At 36.0% G+C, this 24,703-nt stretch overlaps 1 protein-coding gene across 1 annotated transcript in view; it reads right to left on the reverse strand.

Moving 5' to 3' along the window:
- Positions 1 to 24,703, reverse strand: part of LOC306879659 (VWFA and cache domain-containing protein 1-like) — a 67,588-nt gene that overhangs the window by 13,007 nt on the left and 29,878 nt on the right. The window contains exons 4-17 of the mRNA XM_079432805.1: positions 16,183 to 16,289; positions 11,870 to 11,996; positions 10,740 to 10,884; positions 10,436 to 10,652; positions 9,052 to 9,201; positions 7,886 to 8,119; positions 7,223 to 7,372; positions 5,974 to 6,097; positions 5,752 to 5,869; positions 5,466 to 5,634; positions 4,427 to 4,569; positions 3,993 to 4,174; positions 3,611 to 3,721; positions 2,208 to 2,330 (exon numbers count right to left, since the gene is read on the reverse strand). Of these exons, the coding sequence (XP_079288931.1) occupies positions 2,208 to 2,330; positions 3,611 to 3,721; positions 3,993 to 4,174; positions 4,427 to 4,569; positions 5,466 to 5,634; positions 5,752 to 5,869; positions 5,974 to 6,097; positions 7,223 to 7,372; positions 7,886 to 8,119; positions 9,052 to 9,201; positions 10,436 to 10,652; positions 10,740 to 10,884; positions 11,870 to 11,996; positions 16,183 to 16,289 (2,100 nt within the window). The remainder of the gene's footprint in view (positions 1 to 2,207; positions 2,331 to 3,610; positions 3,722 to 3,992; positions 4,175 to 4,426; positions 4,570 to 5,465; positions 5,635 to 5,751; positions 5,870 to 5,973; positions 6,098 to 7,222; positions 7,373 to 7,885; positions 8,120 to 9,051; positions 9,202 to 10,435; positions 10,653 to 10,739; positions 10,885 to 11,869; positions 11,997 to 16,182; positions 16,290 to 24,703) is intronic.

The raw sequence follows: 24,703 nt of genomic DNA on the forward strand, positions 1-24,703 counted from the left end.
TTCACAGGGTACCATCTGCAGTTCAGAATAGTTCAGGTTATTGTGTGGCACACTGAAGCATTCCACTTCACTAATCCTGTTTAATGACCATAGCACTGAAAACTCAAAGAACACGGAGGCCTCCACAGCACAGACAGATAAAGAGACAGAGAGAGCGTGAAGAGGGACAAAGAAAGAGACAAATAGAGTAGAAATAGAGTTAAGAAGAAAGAAAAAGGGAGGGAAGAGAGGAATGAGAGGGAAAGGGTAAACGAGAGACAGAAAAGAAGGGAGCAAGGGAAAAATGGGGGCACTGGCACCTAACATAACAGGATGTGTCTGGAATGCAGCCCTAATCAGCTTATCTCCCTTTGTGTCTTTCAGTCAGTCCTGAAAATCGTACTCTGTTTCTTCCCTGGCTTTTATATATTGCATCAGTAGGGTTTATTTGCACTGCTTGCAAAGGCAAGCACTACTATTGCTTTTTCTTAGGGTTAAAATATTGAGCTACAGACATGAATGATAAAGCAAATGGCACGGCCTTTTCAGGAGAAGCCTGCAATTACTTTTCTGAAAAATTACATATATGTGACCCTGGAACACAAAACCAGTCATAAGTAGCACAGGTATATTCGTAGCAATAGCCAATACATTGTGTGGGTCAAAATGCTAAATTTTTCTTTTATGCCAAAAATCATTAGAATATTAAGTAAATGTCATGTTCCATGAAGATATTTTGTAAATTTCCTACCGTAAATATATCAAAACTTAATTTTTGATTTGTAATATGCAATGCTAAGGACGTCATTTGGACAACTTTAAAGGCGATTTTCTCAATATTTAGATTTTTTTGCACCCTCACATTCCAGATTTTCAAATAGTTGTATCTCAGCCAAATATTGTCCTATAATAACAAACCATACATCAATGGAAAGCTTATTTATTCAGCTTTTGATGTATACATTTCTGAAAAATTGACCCTTATGACTGGTTTTGTGGTCACATATATGGTTGACTACATAAATTAGATTTCCACTTAAATACGATACACAAATAATCATGAAAAACAATTATACTGTTATATATGAATTTATGTATTTATCCGACTACAAGATCCCAACTGACCTCAACATTATTTAATTTACAGAAATTAGTATTTTTAGATTAAAATAAGTGACTAAATTATATTTACAATAATCAAAAATAAATGAAAAATAAATTAATAAAATAAAATAATTACATTATAGAATTCCAAAAGTTGGGGTGAATTAAATATCTGGATTTTTAGTTTTTTGTTTTTGTTTACTTTAAAGTTTTTTTTTTGCCTTATTTAAATATTTTTTTAAGTTATCTTGAACTTTGCTGAGGCCCCCTGTTTGAGAACCACTGGTCTAAATAATATATTTAAATATGCAAATATTAAATATTCAGGAACTGCATCAAAAATTAGAAGGGGAAATAAATACTAATGGTACAAACTGGAAAATTTGAATTGATATTTTTTGTGGAACCCTGGCATGAATGCAAACTGTGCTTAAAAGCTAATGAAGTTGTTTATTATGTTGTAGTATCATCAGAAGTTTTTTTGTTAAGATGTAATTTTTCCAACCATTCTTCCTGGTCAGAGGTTTCCATAATATGTATACACAAAGTTTAATGGTGTTAAGCTTAAATATTTTAGTACTGTATAAAATTGTAACTTTGTGCACATTTACTCAACAACTAGGCTTGTAACTTCAGCTAAGCTGGTTCTCTGAATATCATAAGCAACCGCCCTAGTGATAATAAAAACTTGACAACTGCCACAACACCCTAGTATAATTGCTGCGACTTTTTCAGAGGCAAGCACCACCTATTTTTTTTTTTTTTTTTTTGAAAAATAAATATAATTGTTCCAGTAACTTTTCCCTTCTCATCTCTCCTCTCTCTCTACATCCGGCCCTCCCTCACAGTTTCTTGATCCCCACCTCAGATCATTCTCATTTTATCTCCTCCTATCCTAAAAGAGGGAGCTTAGAAGCATGCAGAGAAGACTAAGTGAATGCCTCTTTTCCAAAAGAAGCAAATCTGATTAGTTTAATTTGAAAGAGCTTTAAAGAGCCTCTTTGGGGCATCGATAGCTTCAGGCACTACACTGGACACCACAGCCGGCACACTGGGGTCTTGGCAGACACTAGAGAGTTTGAGAAGAAATTAGATGGGGGTTGGGTTTGGTGGAAAGGCCTTACCGGATTTTGTTGCCCTTGTCCTGGTTGCAAATGGGCAGAAGATCCAACAGAACTTTGTAGAAGTAGCGCAGAGTGAAGTCAATGCCCATAACCGCTACCGTGTAACCAGAGGCCTTTTGAGAACTAGAAACCGAGACAGATAAGCGTGTTGAACACTATGAAGAATGAGGAGATCTACAGTATGACGGGTCACCGCAATGGAGCTTTAGATCTGACCGCACACTCCATAGTCACATTTCCTCCTCTTAAGAGACAACTGATTGGAAAACGTGAAGGGAAAACACTCTTTATCTACACTAGACATTCTGGAACGCTGCCAGTTTCAAACAGCTTCATCATATCTACATACACACACACACACACACTGTGCCAAGCACCAACCCGATAGTGATAAGGCAGTTGTTTTTCATTTGCAAAAGGTACTATTACGTACTGCATATGCTATGCTTTCTTCAACTAGACAGTAAATATATGAAAAAAGTGTTAGGTAAGAAAAAGTTACAAAATGATTTATTAAAATTCTGTTAAAGGGATAGTTCACACAAAAAAAGTTTCATTCATGGTACATTATGACAAACTATACTAGGCTTGATGTAAAACATTCCAAGTTTTGTGTTTCATGTGACCAGTAGTGATGCGTCAGGTTTGAATGTACATGAAGATTTGATGTTGAATAATAAAAAAAAGAATATGAGTGAATAATGACTTTTACGTAGCACACGAGTCATATGAACTACTTTTGTGTTACATTAAGGTGTTTTTTAACTCATTTTAGGAGCTTATCAGTGTAAAGCATTGGCCATTTCATTATAGGGGAAAAAATAAACTTACAAGTACAGTACTGTACAGTGAGTACAGTTTTTATGTTGTGTTTGACCTATTCATTTAATTCTCTATATTTAAGTTATTTATATCATCGTTAAAGTCTTTTAAAGTCCACACAAGCATAAAAAACAGCAAGTGTCTGAATAAGCAAAAATAAATGAATATCCACATTATAAAAGCCATAATGCATAGCAAATGATGTGTCTTAAGCAGTGCTTCTCAAACTTTTTGACTTGAGGTCTTCCCATGTCTCCAGCACAATATTCAAAGGGCCACTCCTCTCATATAGAAGATATTTTTCAGTATTTCTACCATTATTATGACAAAACTGCTTGTTTTAAAACAGAACAGAAACAGGGAGTACACAGATATATATAAAAATGTTTTTTCAATAATATGTTTTTCAATAAAAACAAAAGTTATTCAGAGGGGAAAGACCTTTTTTTCTTAAAACATTAATTAAGCGTTAGAATTTTTCAAAATATATTAGTAATTTATTACTTAAATGAATAATCCTGTGGCCCCCTGGTTGAGATCCAATAGGTTTAAATATGAAATGTGACCCTTAAACAACTGACCTAGCGGCGTGGATGGTGTGGCTAATAGTGACCACGTAGCCCGCCCCACCAATATCCAGGTAAGGTCCAGTAAAAGTGATGAGACCAGGATTGGCTATAGCATGTAGGTACCTAAAAGACAAAAGGATCACTAATTTAGACCACATTTTAAACAGAAAAGTACAACTTGATCAAAGTTTGTTTTGCTTTTTTATTTTTTTCCTATTCAATTTTTGTATTAAAAAATACACCCTTTTTTTGCAGTGTGTACAGCTGCATATGAACACAGAATACCTTCTTGGGAATCTGTCAGTTTGCTAAGCTTAGTCAACAGACTTTGGGATCTGTTGACCAGCGTCCCACTAGGAGTTTGAAGACCTCCGTCCTGAGGCTCAAATCTTACCATTGCCTCCTGGTGGGATCGAAGGCTTTGTCCATGAGAGAACCGGGGTAAATCCGCAGCACCCCATTGGGCGTTGCTATGTAACGCCTCACAATGTAGCAGTTGAGGCTGCTCATCTCCATAAGACTCATCCATTCATCTGTCACGTGACTGGTGGCCATCACCTCATTCCTCACAGAAGACTGGAAGACCAAAGGAGGGGGTGGGGGGGGTGTTAAAGAATTCTACTGAGCAGATAATCAAAGACTGGTACGCTGCATTTCCCTAATGAAAAAGAAGAATTAAAGAGGAGATGAAGACTGCTAACTAAGAACTGCCAGTTAGGACTGAGAAACTAACCATGTGACCACTAACAGTGAAAGACTGAGTCATTCCTAGGTTGACTATGAGACTTGTGTTGCTGAGATGGGCAGCAAGTGTGTGTTTGTGTGTACCTTCAGGCCTGGGTTGGCTATGAGCCGGGTGTTGTCACTCAGGTAAGCTGTGTAGTGCTCCACCATGCGCTTGGTCTCTGGCTGACTCAAGTGCTCATATGGAGAGGAGAAACTACCAGCAGACAACATCACTGTGGGACTCTCTGTGAAAAAGGAGAGAGATGAAGCAGTTGTGCTGCTTAATTATATTAGCCCTGACCATTATCAATCATCCCTTAGTAACAGTAATATTCACTTGCCAAAAAAAGTATACCGTTCAAAAGTGTGGGGTTATTAATTTAATTAAATTAAATTAAATTTAATTATCCAAAGTGACAGTAAAGACTAATAAATACATTCTATTCTTGAACTTTCTATTTATCAAAGCAGCATGAAAAAACACGCATAGTTCACAATATTAAGCAACTCAATCCTTTTCAACCTTTATAATAGATAAGAAAAGTTACTTGAGCACCAAATCAGCATATCAGAATGTTCATGTGACACTGAATACTGGAGTAGTGCAAATTCTGCTGAATATTCAGCTTTGCCAAAGGAATAAATTACATTAAATATATTAAAAACAGAAAATAATTACTTTAAATTGTAAAAACATTTAACAATATTACTGTATTTTTTTTATTAAATAATCACAGCCTTGGTGAGTATAAGACTTTTTTTAAAAACCAAAAAAAATAAACATCAGTAATATACCGTATATCTGTAATATATATATATTTATTTCCTTTTAAGAATATGAAACTAATAATACTTTAACAACAAAACAACTTCTGACATGCAGTCCTCCGCTAACATTTATTTGGTTTTTATTGGTAAAAATTCACTTGTTGAGCAAGAATGCAAATAAACTTTTGTAATGGTTCCATCTGAATTTGATATTGATTTATGGAAAAAGAAATATCTTCAAATAAATGTCTTACTCCATTTTCAGAGAAACATGAGCTCTACATGGTAAGTCCTAACAACTATGAGAATAGCATACTTTAAAAAAATTTTTTACAAGACGTTAAGATTATATTAATGTTTCGTCTGAGCTTACCGACTGTAGCGAGCTGTTTAAAGTGGAGGCAGGAGCTGGGCTGCCCCAGCAGATCCAGGCGGTGGTACAGGAGTTTGCTGCTAGGGGCTGTGTTCAGATTTTTCAGTTGCTTAACCGGGATCTCCGGCTGAACATAAACTATACACAATATAAACGAAGTGTCCTGAACCTGCAAATCAGGGATCAAGATCAGTAAAAATACAAAAAATAAAATAAATAGAGCAGGCTGAGGGAAAACCAGACTGTTTTAAGCCAATGCTTGTTCTACTGCAGAGGAATAGCTTACCAGTTTCCAAGCGTAACTGACATTGTAGGCATCCCTACTGGGATCACGTAGGCGGTTCATGTGCCAAGACAGAGAGGAGTTGACAGGCACAGCAATGACCTGACTCCCCAGAGGCAGACTAACAAGAAACACACAACATGAGCTTAGCAATCATGTGAGTAACACAGTAAGCTCGAGCAACTGCAGATACCCAGGTCTATTTGAAATCCCATACACCCTCACCTGAGGATATTTTGACGCACAGCAGCAAACCCTGGGATGTTCTCATAGTGGATGATGTCTGTATGGAGGGGAGCTTCAGTCATCAGGTAAGGATGCGTGAGTGACGGATGCATGAGGGTGTAGCCTGAAAGTTATTCAAACATTAAATTTAGTTAAAATAAATGTAATATAATAACATCAAAAAACTAATATAATAAAAAATGTTGTGTGTGAAAAAAATACAATTTTCCACTCTTTCTCTGATCATTAGATTTACTATTAAATGATTAAATTGAATTAGAAACTTTTTTTGCTGTTGGGCCTATTTGTACATACCTAATTTGTTTATGAAATGCATAACTTTTCCTTGCAATCTGTGACTATGTTTCCTGGTCCAATGTAGTTTTGAACATACTGTAAATTGTGACAGGTTTTCAGTTCAGTGTGCTAACAGATGGTCCATCGTTAGGCTCAAACCTTTCAGTTACCAGTCAAGATTTTCAACTACTAGGTTACACACAAAAACTGTGGACTGCACAACACAGGGAGAGACTTCATTTTGAAAAGAACTGAGAGGCAGTGCTCTCTCGTCTCTTTACTGAACAGCTGGAGACAGCAGGTGTCACTTCATTATCCCAGTCATTAGGTTAGACCGTATACTCTCAGGAACAGATAATCACCCTCATTTTATTACACACCCTTTTAGTGCAAAGTGGCGATTTCTGGTGGGCTTATCTAATTGTTTTAATATGTATTAAGTGGATGTTAACAGCGTTGTAAATTCAGAGACACTTCAACCTGCTGGGGGAAGTCATGGAAAATCTAATTTATGTTATTTAGATCAGGATGAAGAAAGTATAAATGAAAGCTTGTCAAAATAAGGCCAACAGTGCTTAATTTCATTCTTTGGTGGACAGTGTTTCCATAAGCAGACTACTGCTCCTTTTCAAGGAGGAAAAAGCAAAACAAATTTAAAGTCTTTTCTCCCTAAAAAGTTCAAATCCACTGAGGTTTGCTGGTCCCACTTCAAGAAACTGGCATTATGTCAGCCGTGGCTCTGACTCTGAGCCGCCCAGTGTGGGACAGCTGATTCCCCTAATGAACTGCTAAAGGATAATGGTGGTCTTTAGTTCAATGTTTTGTGTCAGTGAAGTTTAGACCTCCAAATTCATGGTGAAGTTAGAAAGTCAAGTTGAAGTGAGGCAAACAGGGAAACATATAAAACAATCTTGGCACCCAAAAACAATCATCAACACACGCATCTTCATACCTTTATTGTCTATGAGGAATGTATATGAGGCCAGGGAGTCCTGGTAGTAGGTGACGTCCTCCAGTATGTATGCCAGATTCACGTCCACTCCAACTACACCCAGCAACAAGTTCCCAAAGTAGCATGGCCGGCTGACGGTCATGATGAAACCTACAAACGGAAAGGAAGATCCTTTCAATCTGTCCCCATATTAATAAGTCACACTAAGTAACAGTAAAGAAATATTAACTGTGAGGTAGAAGCCATTGCCAATACTCTAAAACAACAATTAACAATTTTTCAGTTTCAATTAAATATCACTTCATTCAGGTGCCATTTCCATCACAGCCTAATGAAGTTTTATCAAAATTTAGAAAATGAGAACCGAGACCTTTTTATGAAGCAAAATCAAGGTAAATATCACTTGTGAGCAGATTCGTAATATGCATCATTTCCAATGAAGCTATAATTTCTTCAGAATGACTTCCTGTCTAGCAGCCCCATAAGAGCAAACTCTGCATGTGTCATTTTTGGCTTTACTTATAGTTTAAGTTTACAGTATATAGCACCATGGAAACTTTCTGGTGCAGAGCCACTTCTTTTGAGGTCTTCTGAGTGCATATGGTTTGTCAGAGGGAATGTTAATGTGCCAGACTTGATGCCAAGTTCAAGATCTTAACTTACCGTCTCCCATCTGGTCTGCATAAGGCAAGCTGAAGGAGGCCACGTCGATCATTCGATTGGGGAGGTTGATGTAGAAGCGGCCCACTGTGGTCTCCAGGTTACTGAGCTGGTTCAAAACCATCATACTGCCCTTCACAACAGGCAGGGCGGAACGATCCGGAACGCCGTACTTAACGGAGTTCTGCTCGGCCAGGTCTCGCAAGAAGGCCAGCTCCTTGAGTCCTGTTACTCCTTCTAAGGACAATGGTATAAAAATACTCATTAAAATAGACATTTTATACTCAACATTAATGTGCTGTGTCTCTTTTGCACCACTGGGTTTTGGAACAAAGCTAGTATCAACTAATTTATCTAAATTTTCACATATATTGCGGGCGTTTTGTAAAGGTTTTGCTTCTCTGGCCCATTTAGAGTACAGCACAGTAATAGAAAGCCATTCATATCCCACACGGATTACTTAACCGCAGAGCTAAAAATCACACTTAATCTATTTCCATCATGATATGGTGGTTTTGGACCTTTAACAGAAAGAATAGGAGGTTTTTGTTAGTCAGTCTTTCACTTTTGGAGGAACATTCAATTCTGCTGAATTGTTATTGGACTGGACATAAATTTCAACACTCCAGTCTATTAATCTGACACTGTGACAGGTTTTAATATGTGGATATAATACAACTTGTCATAAATGAACCAGACTTCAAATAAACAAGGAAATATGAGTAATTCCCTGTGTGTGTGTGTTCTTCAGAGCCTCATAATACCTAGTCAAAGTAGCGTAACCTGCATTTCCAAGCTAATCAATCTGAATCATATCTCTGAGTCATCTAATGCATGAAAAAAAGGCCTTTCTCACTCTTTCATGTCACTGAGTGGCCTTTGATGTATTGTCGCATTTCTCTTTCTTCTTTTCGATGATCTGCATTTTAATTTTCATGATGCCAAACTGATGAATGCTAATGGCAGGCTAATACATGCGGAGAGAGGAACAGCTGAGGAGAGCAATATAATGGAGAGTGGTTTCTTACAGTCCAACACACAAAGACCAGAAGAAAGATGAAGGGGCGTCAAAACAGCTGAACATGTTTTGGAAAAGCACAAACATGCACACAGGTGGCCTGCAATACAAAGAGTTAATAAAAAAGCTGCACTCCTTGTCTGTATCTCACCGTTCATGAGAGCGTAGGTGAGGATCATGACAGAGTTGCTAAGGTGGCGGTTCTCCTCTTTGACCACGCTCAGGGTTGCTCTCTTTTCGTGCTCGGATGAGTCTCGAGAGGTGACGCCTGATGACAGGTAGATTATCACCATGTCGGTGTCTGTGAGAGGGAATATGATCAATAATCAATAATACTGTCGGCGCTGATAGCCTAGTGGTTAGTGCGCGACATATAGCACAACGGTGCTCACGGAGACCCGAGTTCGATTCCCGTCTCTAGGTCCTTTGCCGATCCCGCCGCACCCAATACTTTCTGCATTCCACTGTCCTATCTAATAATAATAAAAAATAAATAAAATAATCAATAACACTGAATGTAATAACAGACCTCGAACTTGAGACCATACACACCAAAATAAGGTGTATATAATACTGTAGTAACTATTTCTCAGGGAGCAATTCATCATGGGCAAATTATCTTTATGTCTGCATATTTATGTAAATAATATTATATATTTCATATAATAAAAGCCGATAAGCAAGTTTTTCTTGCTTGCTTTCTTTTTTGAGCAATCCCTCCCAGACTAATATAATAACCAAATTAAAAAACAGTATTCCGAAAGAAAACAATAAAATGATAAATTACTTTTTGATAAATGACACATATTTATTTGACCAATAAATACTGTAATATATAAATTAATTAGAAATGTATATATTTTATTTTTTACTATTTAAACTTCTGTGTGGTAACAGTTCAGCCTTTCTGTTAAAATCTACCTTCATTATAGTTGACTCTTGTCTGACTGAATTAATTTTGTGCATTAAAAAAGTATGATCATACAGAATTTTTGGTAACACTTTACTTAAAGCCCTTATGTACAGTATAATGCATTATAAAGTTACCAAAGTTACATGCCAGTTAAAATGCATTATAATATTTGCAGATTCTAAAATTGGTTGTTTGTCATGTTTTAAAGCATTATACGTTCTAAAAATGTGTAAGTATTGTATTATAACTATGGTTACAACTATTCACGAGACCATACAATGCTTTATGAGGTGCATTACATTAAAAATACCTTTATAATGCATTTTACATAAAGGCTTAAGTAAAGTATTAAGGTTTTTTAAAAAACAAATACAATATATAAAATCTCTTTTAGAGAAAAAACAACAACAACATTTGTTTATTTGAAATATTAACTGAAAACCCTATAGTTACTGGTCACAACCGTTCAGTTAAAGTGTGTTCAAAAAAATTATATATGTGTATATTTATTTTTTTTATTAAACATTAAAGAACGCTTTTGTTAACACTAAACAGAAAATACATAAAGGTAGGAAATGACATGGTGTTAGTAAATCTAATGTACATAAGCTTTGACTCTTACTAGTCGGCTGCCTGGTGATGTTGCTTGTGTTCCTCATCAACAGAAAGGCTTTCTGGAAGCCCAGTGCATGCTGGGTAGAGCTGTCAGACGCTTTAATGTTATTGATGAAGGTGCTCATCTTCCTCTTAGTCTCGCTGGTAGCAGGTGAGAGGAAGCTCTTGTAGCACTGATCCAGAGAGCAGGAACGAGCAGTATCTGCTACTGTCAACACTGAGATCTGAGGGGGGAAAAAAGGACATTGAGTGCCAAAAAGAAATGCAATCAGTGGAGGGTGTATGATGATAATGACGAGTCACTTCCTCACTTTATCATGCTCATCGATGGAGTTGAGGATGATTAGCGCAGCGTCACGGGCGATCTGGAGTTGGGTCTCAGTGACGGAGGCACCATGGTCTATAATCACTACAATATGTTTCGACTGCGGCCTTACTGCCGAAACATACACAGGCCTGCCAACACACAGAAACAAAGATTTACGGTCTACTTATTTGCAGAATGCAAGAACCCTGCACAACGACTTTTCCTGGACTCTGACGGCAAGAAGCCAAGTGTAGTCCTGGCGTGATTCCTGCTCTTTTCACTACAGTGTTTGTGCAAGAGATCCTGCCTATATTGTGTTGTTTTTGGAAACCCTTTCCAACTCCAACACTGTGAGAAAGCTGCCCATATTGCCTAAATCTTGTATATACATCCTATAAATGGTTGAAAACCTGTGAGTACCAGAGTTTTTTGTGCAATCTCCAGCAGGAGGAGAGAGGTTGTGGGAACGGCAGCAGAAATGAGCCCATCTTTCAGCACAGGCACACATTGCCCACAACACTGGGTGGCAGATTCCAGAGGGGTTTAGTAGGGGCGACCCTGCATTCCAGTCAAGGGCATGAGGCCTATTGTAAATACATTAAACAGACCTAAAAGGCCTCTCTAGAATGTAATTTACACTCAGCCGCACAAGACGCTAAATTCTGAGGTCCTTATGACAGGGAGCGATTAACTTACAGATCACAGTGTTTATACAAAAAGAGAAAATAACCTTCAGTTGGTCTCTAGCTAAAAGATGGGGACAATGAAAAGAGACATATCTTTATTTAAAAATACAAATATAAAGACAAAAACAGCTAGAGCATTTGACTGTTTTTTAACAAGTACTTGACAAAAATTTCTAAAGATTTCTAATAGAAACAGCTTCTTTTAAAAATGCAGTTTTGACAAATATGTATTTGGAAGGTGTGCATGAATGTGTTTGAATTTTATTAAACAGAAAGGTAAAAAAAAAAATAGAAAGTCTTATTACCAAGCATGCCCTAAAGACAGTGATAACTATGGGATTAAATACCTTGCTATAATCAGTGTTCAGAGTGAAAACTTCAAGCACCGTGTGTGTGTGTGTTTGAGAGAGAGAATGAGAGAGAAAAAGACAGAGAAAGCTCTTTGTACCTGCTCCTGTGCTCGTATGTGCTCTTGCAGTGAAACTTGTGAGCAGGAAACACAGTGAAAATACCCTCCTCTGAGCTGAAGTACTGCCACTTGATCCCTGGATTGGACTTCAGGTTGTCTGCCAGCACTACAGTCAAAGAGAAAGAAAGAATAGTTTGAAAAGTTATGTATTTTGTATTACTCCATGGCCTCTTCTTAAAATAAAACTAAAACTAAAATAAAATAATAAAATAAATCATTAATAAAGAAATAAAATAAATGAATGCATACAAGACCAAACAAACATATAGGTAAACTAATAAATCAATACTTTCCTCTGTTTATTTTCTGACATATAATGGATAACAAAGTCAACAGGTTATGTCAATCACAATCACTACTTTTCTGTCTTTCATAGAAACATTAGTATCTTAATGTCACAAACTCCCAAAGACAATCACCCAGAACTAATTTAATATGCCATGCAGCATGGATCTATATGAATGGTGTGTGCACTTGAAGCAGGCAGCTGTAGTGTTCGTGTCAGTTGAACAGGCCCCAGCTGTGTGACGGCCGGAGCACAGACAAGCTGATCCTTTCCAAACACTCGAGAAGCACAGCGATCACCACTCCGCTGCCATCAATTCAAGCGTTTATTTACTTAACAGGAACCGGGAAGTGAAGGAAAGTAGGGAAAAGAACAAGAAAAGACAGGAAAAGAAGGAATACAAGTGAAAGAAAGGCAGTGGAGATATTCAAAAGGGCATAAGTCTGATAATATGTATGATCCTTTTCAGAATGTCCTTTAGTAATATTACTTGGATCTTTTACACCGAAAAAAAAAAAAGATTTTAAGTCACATAAAAAGGATGAATATGTTTCGAGAGGTTAAATCACTCGCATGGGAAACTGAATGATGACTAATATTAGTCACTGGCTAATAAATTCTCAGATTTTACTCGCCAGTGTGTGAGTTGGAGGCTAAGTATATAAGTTTAGCACAGATATATTTCAAAGAAAAGAAATAGCGAGAGAGTCTTACATAACATGCAGAATTGATGTGCTGTGTGTAAATTATATTCTTTGTTGTATTTTCCTGTCAAAATAACAGCGGTCCTTTTAGTGGGCGGAACTAATGTGCAAAGGACAATCTCATTGGCTGGCGCTCACATATTACGTCCCTGTTTTGATTTCAGCAAATCAGCTCGAGCGAACACAGACAACCTGATTAATATTCATGAATCCAGCAGCTCATTAATCCTTAGTGCGTTAGTTTTTTATTTTCTTTTTTTTAACAAACACTGAATGACCAAAAAAGCACCACCGCCAGTCCTAAGTTCAGTTAAAATTACTAATATGCATTCAAGTTTTAATTCTAATTACAAAAGTTCTATCATTAAATAATAGGCCTACTTAATTATCATACTAAATTGCTTGACTGATGTTAAGCTATACTTTCAGATATTTAAAAAGCTATATTATTAATTATAAAATATATATATATATTTTATCAGTCTGGCGAGTAAACGAAAACATTTACTAGCCAATGGTGATTCAATTGCCAAGGTGTCTGTAGACGTAAACACTAGATTTATCTTTCCTAATTCTGATCAAAATAAACAAAGTTCATCAAATTGCTGTGGAAACCTGCAGAAGATGAAAAATGGATGCTAAGCACGAACAGGCGTCCCAACCATAAATGAGCCATCAATCCATACCCGAAGTATAAACAGGAACTTTACAGCATGTTGACAGCTTTAAAAATCATACACGTGTGCCCCCCAGAGTGCTTAATCCACCATCCAGTGTTTAGAGTAGCTGAGAAGCAGAGTCATGATGTGACACCCCTTCATTTCCTCAATCCCTTCATTCCACTTTAAATCTTCACCAAATGTTATATTTCTTTTCGCTTACGGTGCTGTCAATTTCATGGTTATTTTTAACTCCAAAAATCGTTGCATTTGCCTCTTCCTTATTTAAACTCTGTCTCATCCAGCCAATGGGAATTATTGTGTATTTCTCAGTGACACTGATAAACCAAAAGTTGTGTCTAAAGTAGGCTGAGAGCCTAAATAGTATGTCCAAAATCACAGTAAACTGTAATGGATTTTTAAAAATTGCAAATTTGCTCATGCTTTTGTGGCTAAAATTGACCACAATACCTTGAAATCAAACACAAAACTAGTTTGTGATGGTGTTGTGCAAGTTCCAATCCCCCATAAAATTTGATCCTCAACCTGATTTAAAAAAAAAGAAGCATTATTGTGATATCTAGCATTATTGTGATAATCAAGCATTTTTCTTAACCAATTACTGCTATGCTAAGCTATTAGGCGAAGCTATTTAGCTTTTTAATTGAAGGCTAACTGTGAAACAGTAATAACTTGGCTAACTGTGGAATCGTGATTTTTTTTGTTTTTAGTTTTTTTTTATGAATATAAAGTTCAAAAGAACAGCATTTACTTATAACATTACTATTTAATGGATCGTTGCTAATTTTTGGTAGAAAGGTATTAATTTCTTTAAAAAAGCAGCACCACATGGTGGTACTCTCCTAAATGTGTGGTGAAGTCTAACACGGAAGAGAAGAAATTGTTGAATAAACTTGTTTTGTTTTCTTTGTGCACAAAAAGTATTCCCGTAGTTTAATAAAATTGAACCACTGATGTCACATGAACTATTTTAATGATGTGCTTACTATCTTTCTGGGCCTTGAACGTGATAGTTGCATTTGTGTTTCAAAGATGAACGAAGATCTTACGGGTTTGGATTGATATGAGGGTGAGTAATTAATGACAGAATTTTCGTTTTTTGGGTGAACTATTCCTTTAATAGTACTTATTTTTTAATCAGCAACAAAGTACACACACACTTTCAGTGCTTATAAAGTTGGGACGCAGCCTTATGACAGTCGGGGGAACTCTTACAGAACTCTGAGAAATAAACAGACAGAGATGTGAAGAGGAGTAAAGGGTGAAATAAAGGACACCAAAGGGGGGTATGTTGAGAAATAGGAACCAACCCTACAAACTAAATCAAAGTCATCATATCACACTCAAACACAACATTATCTCTCTCTTTCTCGCTCGCATCACTCTATTCTCAAGGTTTTTCCTCCCTCTTAATTGTTTTGTCTCTTTTCTCCCTCTTCCCCCCTCCCTCCTCTTTTCATCAATGTTTAGACTAACATGGATCAAATATGACTGCTGACTGCCTGCATGGTTAGCAGGGTCAGTATTCAGTGACAAATGGAGGGAGAGTGGTAACAGGAACTTCTGATGACTGCCTTAAAAAAATAAGCATCTGTATGAAGATGAATTGAGATAATCTGTTCTGGAGGGAGAGCGAGCGAGTGTGTGAGGACAGAAGAAGGGAGAGTCTGAACCAAGGTGGCTTAAAAAAAAAAGCTGTTAGTGTAATAAAATGTGTTGGTCACACTTGAGTTTAAGGACCAATTCTCATTAACTAACTATTTACTACGATTTTTGCCTCAAACTCCTCCTGTGCTGCTTATTAATAGTAAGGTAGTTAAGTTTAGGTATGGGTAGGATTGAAAAGCATTAATATGTGCTTTATAAGTAGTTATTAACAGCCAGTATGCTAGTAATATGCATGCTTATATGCAACTAGTTAATAGTGAGAATTGGTCCCTAAACTAAACTGTTGCCAATCAGTTCATGCAGACGGTTCAAAAAACAATTCTCCATTTCACTGGAGTCCCTATGCACCATTTTAGATATTTTTATAATGAAATGTATAACATGGGGACCTATGTTATCCAATTCACGAATATATTATGATTATTTTAAAGAATTGATCGAAGTTGGATTCAGACTAACCACTTGCTGAATCCATCACAGAGGTTACTGAATTTGCTGACTCTGTATTCTTTTGTCTAGTATGTAAACTACTTTAAGAGGCTCGGGAGGCTTTCCCACTGCAAAAACACTGATGTATCTGATATGAAGAGGAGCTGTTGACACTGGCACAGTTTATAAAGTGATAAAAACATACACTTCCTGATTAGTGAGGTAGAACAGATATAAAGGGGAAAGGAGCACGGAGGTACAAAGCTGTGGCCACTTAAAAGGGAAAGGAACAGAGATGAGAGGAGAGAAAATAAAGTATTTCTACACGTAAATGAGCAAGGTCACGTATTCAACAGCCTTGTTCATTTTTTGTCTCACTCTAAAGGCCAAAAAATCTTTGAAGATTTGACGTCAGGAAAGCAATATTGTTCTTTGCAAATGGTTGCTATGGCAGCAGCTGGATAAGTGAAAATTGGCTTTGGGTTTTTGAAGCTTAGACACTGTGTGTGTGTGTTTTATACACACCAGAGTTGAGGTCTCGTCCTGGGTTGAAAGCTCGACTATTGACGGTAGGGGAGAGACGATCACAGCTGATGGTCTTCGAAACATTGGTGTTAAAATTACCATCAAATCTGAAATCAGAGAGAAGACAAAACATCAGAAAAGATTCTTTTAACCAGTGATAATTAGAAAGTGACTGAAGAAAACACAGTCCAGCACTTGAGTGGTGAGGGTTCAGTTTGTTCAAGGCCTCAGTCATGAAGAAAAATGAAGCTTAAGTGTTTCTCATTCTATAATAACAGCTTTTACAGTCGTGTGGTAAACCCCCCTGAGGAAGACTGTGTCGATATCTATTTCTACCAGCTGCACAGCTCTAGTGCTGAAGATGAAAGAGAAAGATGGAGGGATGCAGTCTGAGGGGAAAGGAGGATGACGAAGAGCAGATGGGAGAACCCTTTTGGCTTTATTTGATTTTTGAACTGTTTCCACAAAAAATATTAAGCAGAACGACATTTTCATTATTGATAACAAAAAATCTTTCTTGAGCACCAAATATCAAGATAAATAAAAATGTTTTCTGAAGGATCATGTGACACTGAAGACTGGAGTAATAGCTGCTGAAAATTCAGCTTTACCATCACAATAATAAGCTGTGCATTTTAAAATATATTAAAATAGCAAATGGTTATTTCAAATTATAACCACACTTCACAATATTACTTTTTTACTGCATTTTTACTCAAATAAATGCTTTGGTGAGCATAAGAGACTTCTAAACTTAAAAAAAAAAAATCCTGACTGGCAGTGTATATATAACATATCAATAGAAAAATATATACATTTAAAAAAAAAAAAAAAAAAAAAAAAAATATTATATATATATATATATATATATATAAAAATGTAATATATATATTAAATGTAATAGTAAGAGATATATATATATATATATATATATATATATATATATATATATATATATATATATATATATATATATATATATATATATATATATATATATATATATATATATATATAACTCTTACTTTTAAGGATGAAACTCAAATATTATTTTAATTATTATTTAGTATTTTAGTCTTCATAAAACTAACTAAAAATGCTCCAGTTCTTAATCCAATCCAATGCACAAAACACACTCTGATTGGCAAAAAACATGTTTATCCACACTGCAAATGAACAAGCAGTAATGCAGTCTGGCTTGCTTTAACTTAGTTTTGTTCATGGTTTGAAAATGAGGACATCATTCAACCCATCCATTTTGGCATTCAGATGGATTCACACTAAAGAGAGAGAAAAAATTGACCAAATAACCATTTGTGTGTGTGTGTGTGTGTGTCTGTTTGGCTTGGCTGATAATAAGCCAATTTAAAGCGCCATCTATACAGAGTTATATGGTTAGTTGCATGTTGATGGCATTGATTAATGGCACAGTGGCCATTAGTGTAAACAATCATGAGTCTTGTCTTCAGAATGTGCTGCAAACGAATAATACTTCATAGCCGCACATTATGCTGCTGTTTCAGGTCTCTGCCTGCACTAATCGATCTAAGCAGTGTCCCCAGAGATCTTGCACTGCCACACTCGCTTTCATCTCCCTTATGACTCTACAAAAACACTGCTGCACACACACTATCTATCTATCTCTGTAACAAGCTCTAGCCATCATTTCCTCATCATCTGCCAACCGACTCTGTTTTGATGGCAGATACTGCATATATCTTTCTTTTCTTCTTCACACAATACCCATACTGCACTGCTCTCCCCTAAGTGCATCGTATTTGTCCTTTGCCTCATGAACTACGTATGTTCTTTTCTTTCGCCCATTACTAAACTAGTGTCTTTTTCACCATCAGGTTCATTTCTCTCTCCCGATTATCGTTGTCTCACAGAGCTGGAGCGGGGCTGCGGTTTGATTGACGGCTGCTGTGATGTGCAAAGCGCTTTGAACTTCAGACATTTAATTCCCATCAGGCCTTAGTCATTAGAATTCTCCTTCAACACACTTTACATGTGGTGGCAAAGCAAATGTGCTAGATAAAAAATAAATTTCCAGCTGCTTTGAATTTTGCATCAGAAAAAAAAGACGGGAGAGCAAGTGAGCAAAAGGGAAATGGGGGGAAAGAACGAGTGAGAAAATATATATTGAATAAAAGCTTGAGACTTATAGAGACTTGTTTGATTTTGGTTCAATATGCAAATTAGGGCCTCTGCAAAATCATTCAGAAAGAATGAGGAAAGGAAAAAAAGGAATGAATGCAAAACAAGCCCTCGGGTATTGTTCAGCTTGCATGGTGTAAAAAACGCATCTGACCGAAAATAACCAAGAACTTGAAACACATCTGTTCTAATTGCATATTTCAATTTCAAAGCATACGTTTTCAATCACATAATAAATTATCCTAAAATTGAGGCCAATTGTCTAGATCATAAACATTCAAAACTAAAAAAAATTGAAATAAAATGTTAATTTGATTCTGTTCATAATTAAATAATTATTATTATAAACAATAGCTGAAAATGTCAAAGTTACTTTAGGAACATGCATTTAAATTCTCTCTTTTTTTTTTTTTAAGTATGTTATCAAGCAGTTCGGCAGTACTTGACTTCATCCTAAACTCAAAAGGAAAAAAAAAAAAAAAAAAAAAAACTTTCCCTCTATCTTTCTTTCCACTTACTAGCTTGTACTTATTTGAACAATGACTGAGACTTGGTGTTACGAGCACTTCCTCTGTCTGATTGCCTCTTCAAGATTAATCGCTTTTTGTATTCCCCAATTGTAAGTCGCTTTGGATAAAAGCGTCTGCCAAATCACTAAATGTAAATGTAAATGTATTCAAGCAAATAAATAAATAAACACCACTGAATTTTACTTACTTTACTTACTTTTGTCATTTAGCAGACGCTTTTGTCCAAAGCGACTTACAAATAAGAAAAAGTAACTAAAACTAAAAAGTTACAACTCTATAAATACTATCTACCCACATATTTAAGAAAATAAAGAAATTAAATAAAATTGACATGCATATAACAACATTTCAATAATAAACATATAAATGAAAAAAATTAATAAAAAGTGATACTACTATCCCTTGTTCCTGCCCGGTGGAGTCGCACGGTAGAGTCGATGGTCTTTACACTCGGCTTCACACGACGACTGCCGCGATTGGTATAATAACCTTTATTATACCAAACCAACAAATGATCATTTCAATTCAGCTGGACCCACTTTCCTGTTTATCAACTACAAATGGCCAAGCAAGTGCACACACTGACAAGATACACGATACAGTACGAGACCAAACGCGATTTCAGCAACTCTCATCCCAGTAAACAAAATAAGCGTTTCCTAGCAACGGCAAATGCGCTAAACACTGAGACAAGTAAATACACTTACGAGCTGATTTTAAACTTCCGCTGATAGACTGCTTCTCTTAAAGACCACTTCATTACACTGCCTTCTGCTGGCGCTTGAACCCACTTTCCTGTTTATCAACTACAAATGGCCAAGCAAGTGCACACACTGACAAGATACACGATGCAAGATTCAAGATACGATTTTAAACACATGATGCTGATTACAACATACAGACACCAACTTTCTATAATTATAATAATAATAATAATAATAATAATAATAAAGACAGAAAAATCTAAATATAATTTTTTGTTCATTAGATTTTATAACTGAAACAAGGTGGAATGAACACTTGGCCAAAAAATGGCTGATTAACCAACTAAGTCGATATATTGGTAGAAGAAAAATAAATCCTTAAGTGTTAAACGCCCAAAGTAGTATTTTGTGCTAAAAGTAAAATGGGAAATATATAATACATAATATGTCAGATGACAATTAAATGTACGATCATGCATTAGAGCAGTAATTCTAAATGAATGTTTAATCCGTGTCAGTTCACAGTCATTAATAGGCCGATCTCTTTATGAATACCGCCTATGAGCAGCGAACGCTTTTAGCCTCTTAATAGTTCAACTAAGCAAAGTGCCGTCCTTCATGTACTGAGATGAACTCCTCATTTAGTGGCACTTCATGTTTGACGGTGACAAGAACAAGTCCTGGCTGGCAGGGCTGGCAGATCGGTGACGTCTCGCCACGCGGCGGAGATAAGATGCACGTACCACTGCGGTATCAGCTCTGTCTGTCATACACACACTCACACTCTCACAGCGTCTATCAGAGCGGGCTTCATTAGCACAGTGGTCTCCAAGAGTTAAGAGGGAGGCTCAAGGGGGATTATGGGAAAAGAGTTTCCCTATTTCACCCTGCATGGACTCAGGAAAGCATGCAGTCCGGCAGAGCAGCGTTTAAGACCCCTTTATGGTGACTTAAGCCCCACTTTTCGCTCCCTTTCTGCATACCCCTCTCTCTCACACACACACAGTAATGCCATCTTTATTAGCTCAGGCTCAGAGCCTGTCCAAACGGTCTGGCTCCAAAAGGATTGGGAGATACAGACCGGATTAACAGTTAAAAGGGAACGAGAAAAGGACTGAAAGAGGGAGGAAAGGAAATCAGGAGAATGAGAGTTTGTTTGTGGGGGAGGAAACCCTAACCAAGAAATGTAAGCAATGGTCCAAGTGAAAAAAAAAGTATAATAGGAATGTGATGATCTAAATTCATTGCCATAAAATAAAAAAAATACATCTTTTAAAGAATATCTGAAATGTTTTTCTCCTACTACCTGAAAATCTGAATCGATTCACCTCAGTTACTGTTGCAATATAAACCTTGTTTAAATTTAAGAAACATCAAACATTCTCCAAGAATTAAAATACTTTAATAAAATTATATACATATATGCGCTGTAAACCTCATATATATTTTTATATATATTTTATCTATATTTTGAAAGAAACTGCCTCACCAAGGCTGCATTTTTATTTTATCAAAATGACAATAAAACAGTAATATTGTGAAATATTATTACAATTTAAATGACTGTTTTCATATTTACCTTACCGCTACTGTTGTAATTTAAACCCTGTTTAAATTTAAGTAACATCATCCATGTATTAAAATATTTGATTCAAATGATATGTAAATACGTTGTAAACATCATACATATAAACTACAGTAAAAAGTTTGGGGTCTAAGATTTTTCAAATGTTTTGAAGGAAACTTCCAAGGAAACACCAAGGCTGCAGTTATTTGATCAAAATTACAGTAATATTGTGAAATATTATTACAATTTAAATGACTGTTTTCTTAATATATTTTCAAATGTAATTTATCCATTTAATGGCAAAGCTGAACATTTCAGCAGCCATTACTCTTATTAATATTGCCTTATTAATAACATTTTATTTAGAAACATGCAATGATACATCTTGTTCAGGATACACTGATGAATAGAAAGTTTAAAAGAACAGAATTTGGAATATCCTCAAAAGAATAAAAATGATACTGCTTCGTAACCATACATGTGCGTCATGATATTTAGATGGTACTTAAAGTACTTCAAAGAATATTATGGTATTACCATGGTCCAAAAAAACATGGTATTTCCTTTGTGATAACGGTTGTAGCCTTATCACATGTGCATATGGAGATTGTAGACTCCACATGCACACACTTCAACATCATTAGTTTTGCAGATCATCCTCTGGGCAATGGACAAATGTAGCTTAACACTCCACCGACACTTAAATCCCCCTAAGCACAGAGAGAGAGAGAGAGAGCAGTCAATCACATGCGTCCTGAGTAAGGGGCTATTTCTAGACGGTTTCATCGCTGGTTAAGTGTAGCAGAAGGCAGTGGGGGTGAGTGTTGATTAAAGCATTCTCCTGTGCCAGAGGTCAGTGCTCATGGGAGAACAGACACCGCTGGGATGTATGATGGGGATGTGACATCGATATGGTGTGAAACATTTGATCTTTCGGCCGTGACTGGGCTTTATGAGGGCAGCTGAACTGAGGTCTGATAGAGGACACAATGCCAGAGCAGATGTCATATGGAAGCATATGGAAATCTATAGAAACCTTATCTGAAAATTACATTTTCATCTATTCAATCCGTTATTACATTAAATCACAGCACAGGCATTTTTGTGATTCCTTGAGGGCAAAAAAAGTATGGAAACCTTTATCTCACAATTCTCAGAACTGTAAAAAAAATAAAAAAAACTCAAATTGAGAGATATACATTTAAAATTGGAATATATAAACTCAGAACTGTGGGATAAAGAGTTGCAATTACTTTTTTTTTTTTTTTTTTTAAAACAAAAATAATTTGAATTGCAAGATGTAAACTTAGAATTGCAGGAGAAGTCGGAATTTTAAGTTTATATCTTGCAATTTTGAAATATAATTTTTTTTCTCTGAATTGTGAGAAAAAGTTTAAATTGTGAGATAAACTCAAAATTGCAAGAAAAAAAATGTCAGAATTGTGAAAAAGTCAAAATTACCTTTTTTTATTTTTTATTCCATTGTGGAAAAGGCGCTTCCAGAAAAAAGTTTGATGTCATCTTTAACTTTAATATTTTGTTTATTATTGATGCTTATACTGACTTTACATAAAATTTTGTAAGGTCATTTAACAAATCCTGACAAACATTTTGGAAATGTTCCCCAAGCAAGAGCTACACTAAAATTTTTGCATAGAAAACATTACCAAGATGGCCACTGAGTTAACTGAAGAACAAATTTGACACGGCAGGTCACAAGTTCTCAATGTGCTGGCCACCATAAGGATAGACCACCCTCACACTAAATAAAATGACTTTTCTATAGAGATGACTGATATATCTGGATTTTTCGTATCATGTAAGTGTACAGCGTTGTAAACCTACTTGTCGAAAGTACTGTTCACTTCTACAGTTTAGAAAAATGTACATTATATTGTTCATCATGCTGTCATAATGAAAGGCTTTTCAAAAACCCACAAACAGGATGTAACATGATAATGTCAAGGAGGTGTATAACATATTCCATTGTTAAGAAAACCTGAAGAGGCGGTTTAGATAAACATCGATGAGCTGGTTGGGCAGGTGTGTGAAGGTTTAAGCCAAATGATGTTTCATTCATAAATACAACCAAGTGTAGTCTTGTAAGATAAAGCAGCTCCTAGCTAGCTCTTTTATGCTTTTTCATCAAGCCTCAGGTGATACTTACAATGCTTTGACTTTGATACTGGACACTGGATGACATACTGGAAAACCTGAAGTAAACTTCTATTTGCAGTCTTCTAAACGCCTACTATAATTTTACTTCCCTTCAACACATCGTAAAAGATGTTTCTGTGCCTCAGGGACAGAGACATTTTCCAAAACAGTCCTTTGAGAACTGCACATTTTCTGTGTTTTTTTGTTTTGTTTTGTTTTTTGACAAACACAAACTTAATTTTGAAGGAAAAAGCGTGAAAAAAAAAAGTGACAAAGATAGCGAGCAAATTCTAGCCAAAATAATTTTTGTGTTTTTGAAAGGAGCATTTTATGCTCACCGGGGCTTGCCTTTAATTGATCACAGTAAAAAAACAGTAATATTGTGAAATATTATTTCAATTTAAAACATCTGTTTTCCATTTTAATATATTTTAAAATGTAATTTATTCCTGTGATGACAAAGCTGAATTTTTCTGCAGTCATTACTCCAGTCTTCAGAGTCACATGATGCTTCAGAAATAATTTTAATATTCTGACTTGGTTCTCAAGGGATGTATGTTTTTTTTTTTTTTATCTTTGATGAACAGAAAGATCAAGATCAATTTAAATGTATCCTTACTGAACAAACGTATTAAATTCTTACAAAAAGAACAACAACTTTAAACGGCAGTGTAAAATTTATATTTATATTTGATTAATTCCCACTACCTGGTCTGGTCACAGTTTAAACATTTTGAAAAGAATTCATGTTTCCCATGACTGTGGGAGCCTTTTTCTAATCTAATTTATTGCCTAATTCAATTTTTGCCAAAGTATGCAGAAACATGGCTTCTCTCTTGATGGAGCTGAGGCATACTGAACGCATTAATAGAATGTAATAGTAAAGTAAATGTAGAGGAAAAATAACAATTTATTTGTATAACCAGCAGAACCTTTAAAATGTCAAATGATAGTGAAGGGATGCAGGAAGGAAAAAATATGAACCGATAAAGGATGAAAGAGACATAGCTGAGAAGGTCAACGGATGATAGAGAACATCCTTCAGACAGAGATAAAGGGTTGCAGAGAAGATAAAAATTCAGAGAAGTAGAGCCAAACATATGAGTCTGGATGTGTGAGTGAGACAGAGTCAGTCGGGACAAACAGAAGGGAGGGACAGTTAAGACACCAAGCACACAAAAGATACAGCAAAAACTCTGCAAACTGCAATGGGAGAGAGAGATTAGGTTTGAAAGAGCAGTCTGACAACTAAGCTAACTAATCATTGCCTTTCAGGGATTTAAACACAATATTTGTGGCATTTAAAAATGCCTTCATTCACATAAGCTTAGTCACACCCATTACACACGCACAGTAAAATCAGCAAAACAAGTTAACTACGATGACATCAGATTCACACAGATTTA

This window comes from Barbus barbus (genome assembly GCF_936440315.1).
Source record: "Barbus barbus genome assembly, chromosome: 13".
In the NCBI taxonomy this organism is placed as follows: domain Eukaryota; kingdom Metazoa; phylum Chordata; class Actinopteri; order Cypriniformes; family Cyprinidae; genus Barbus; species Barbus barbus.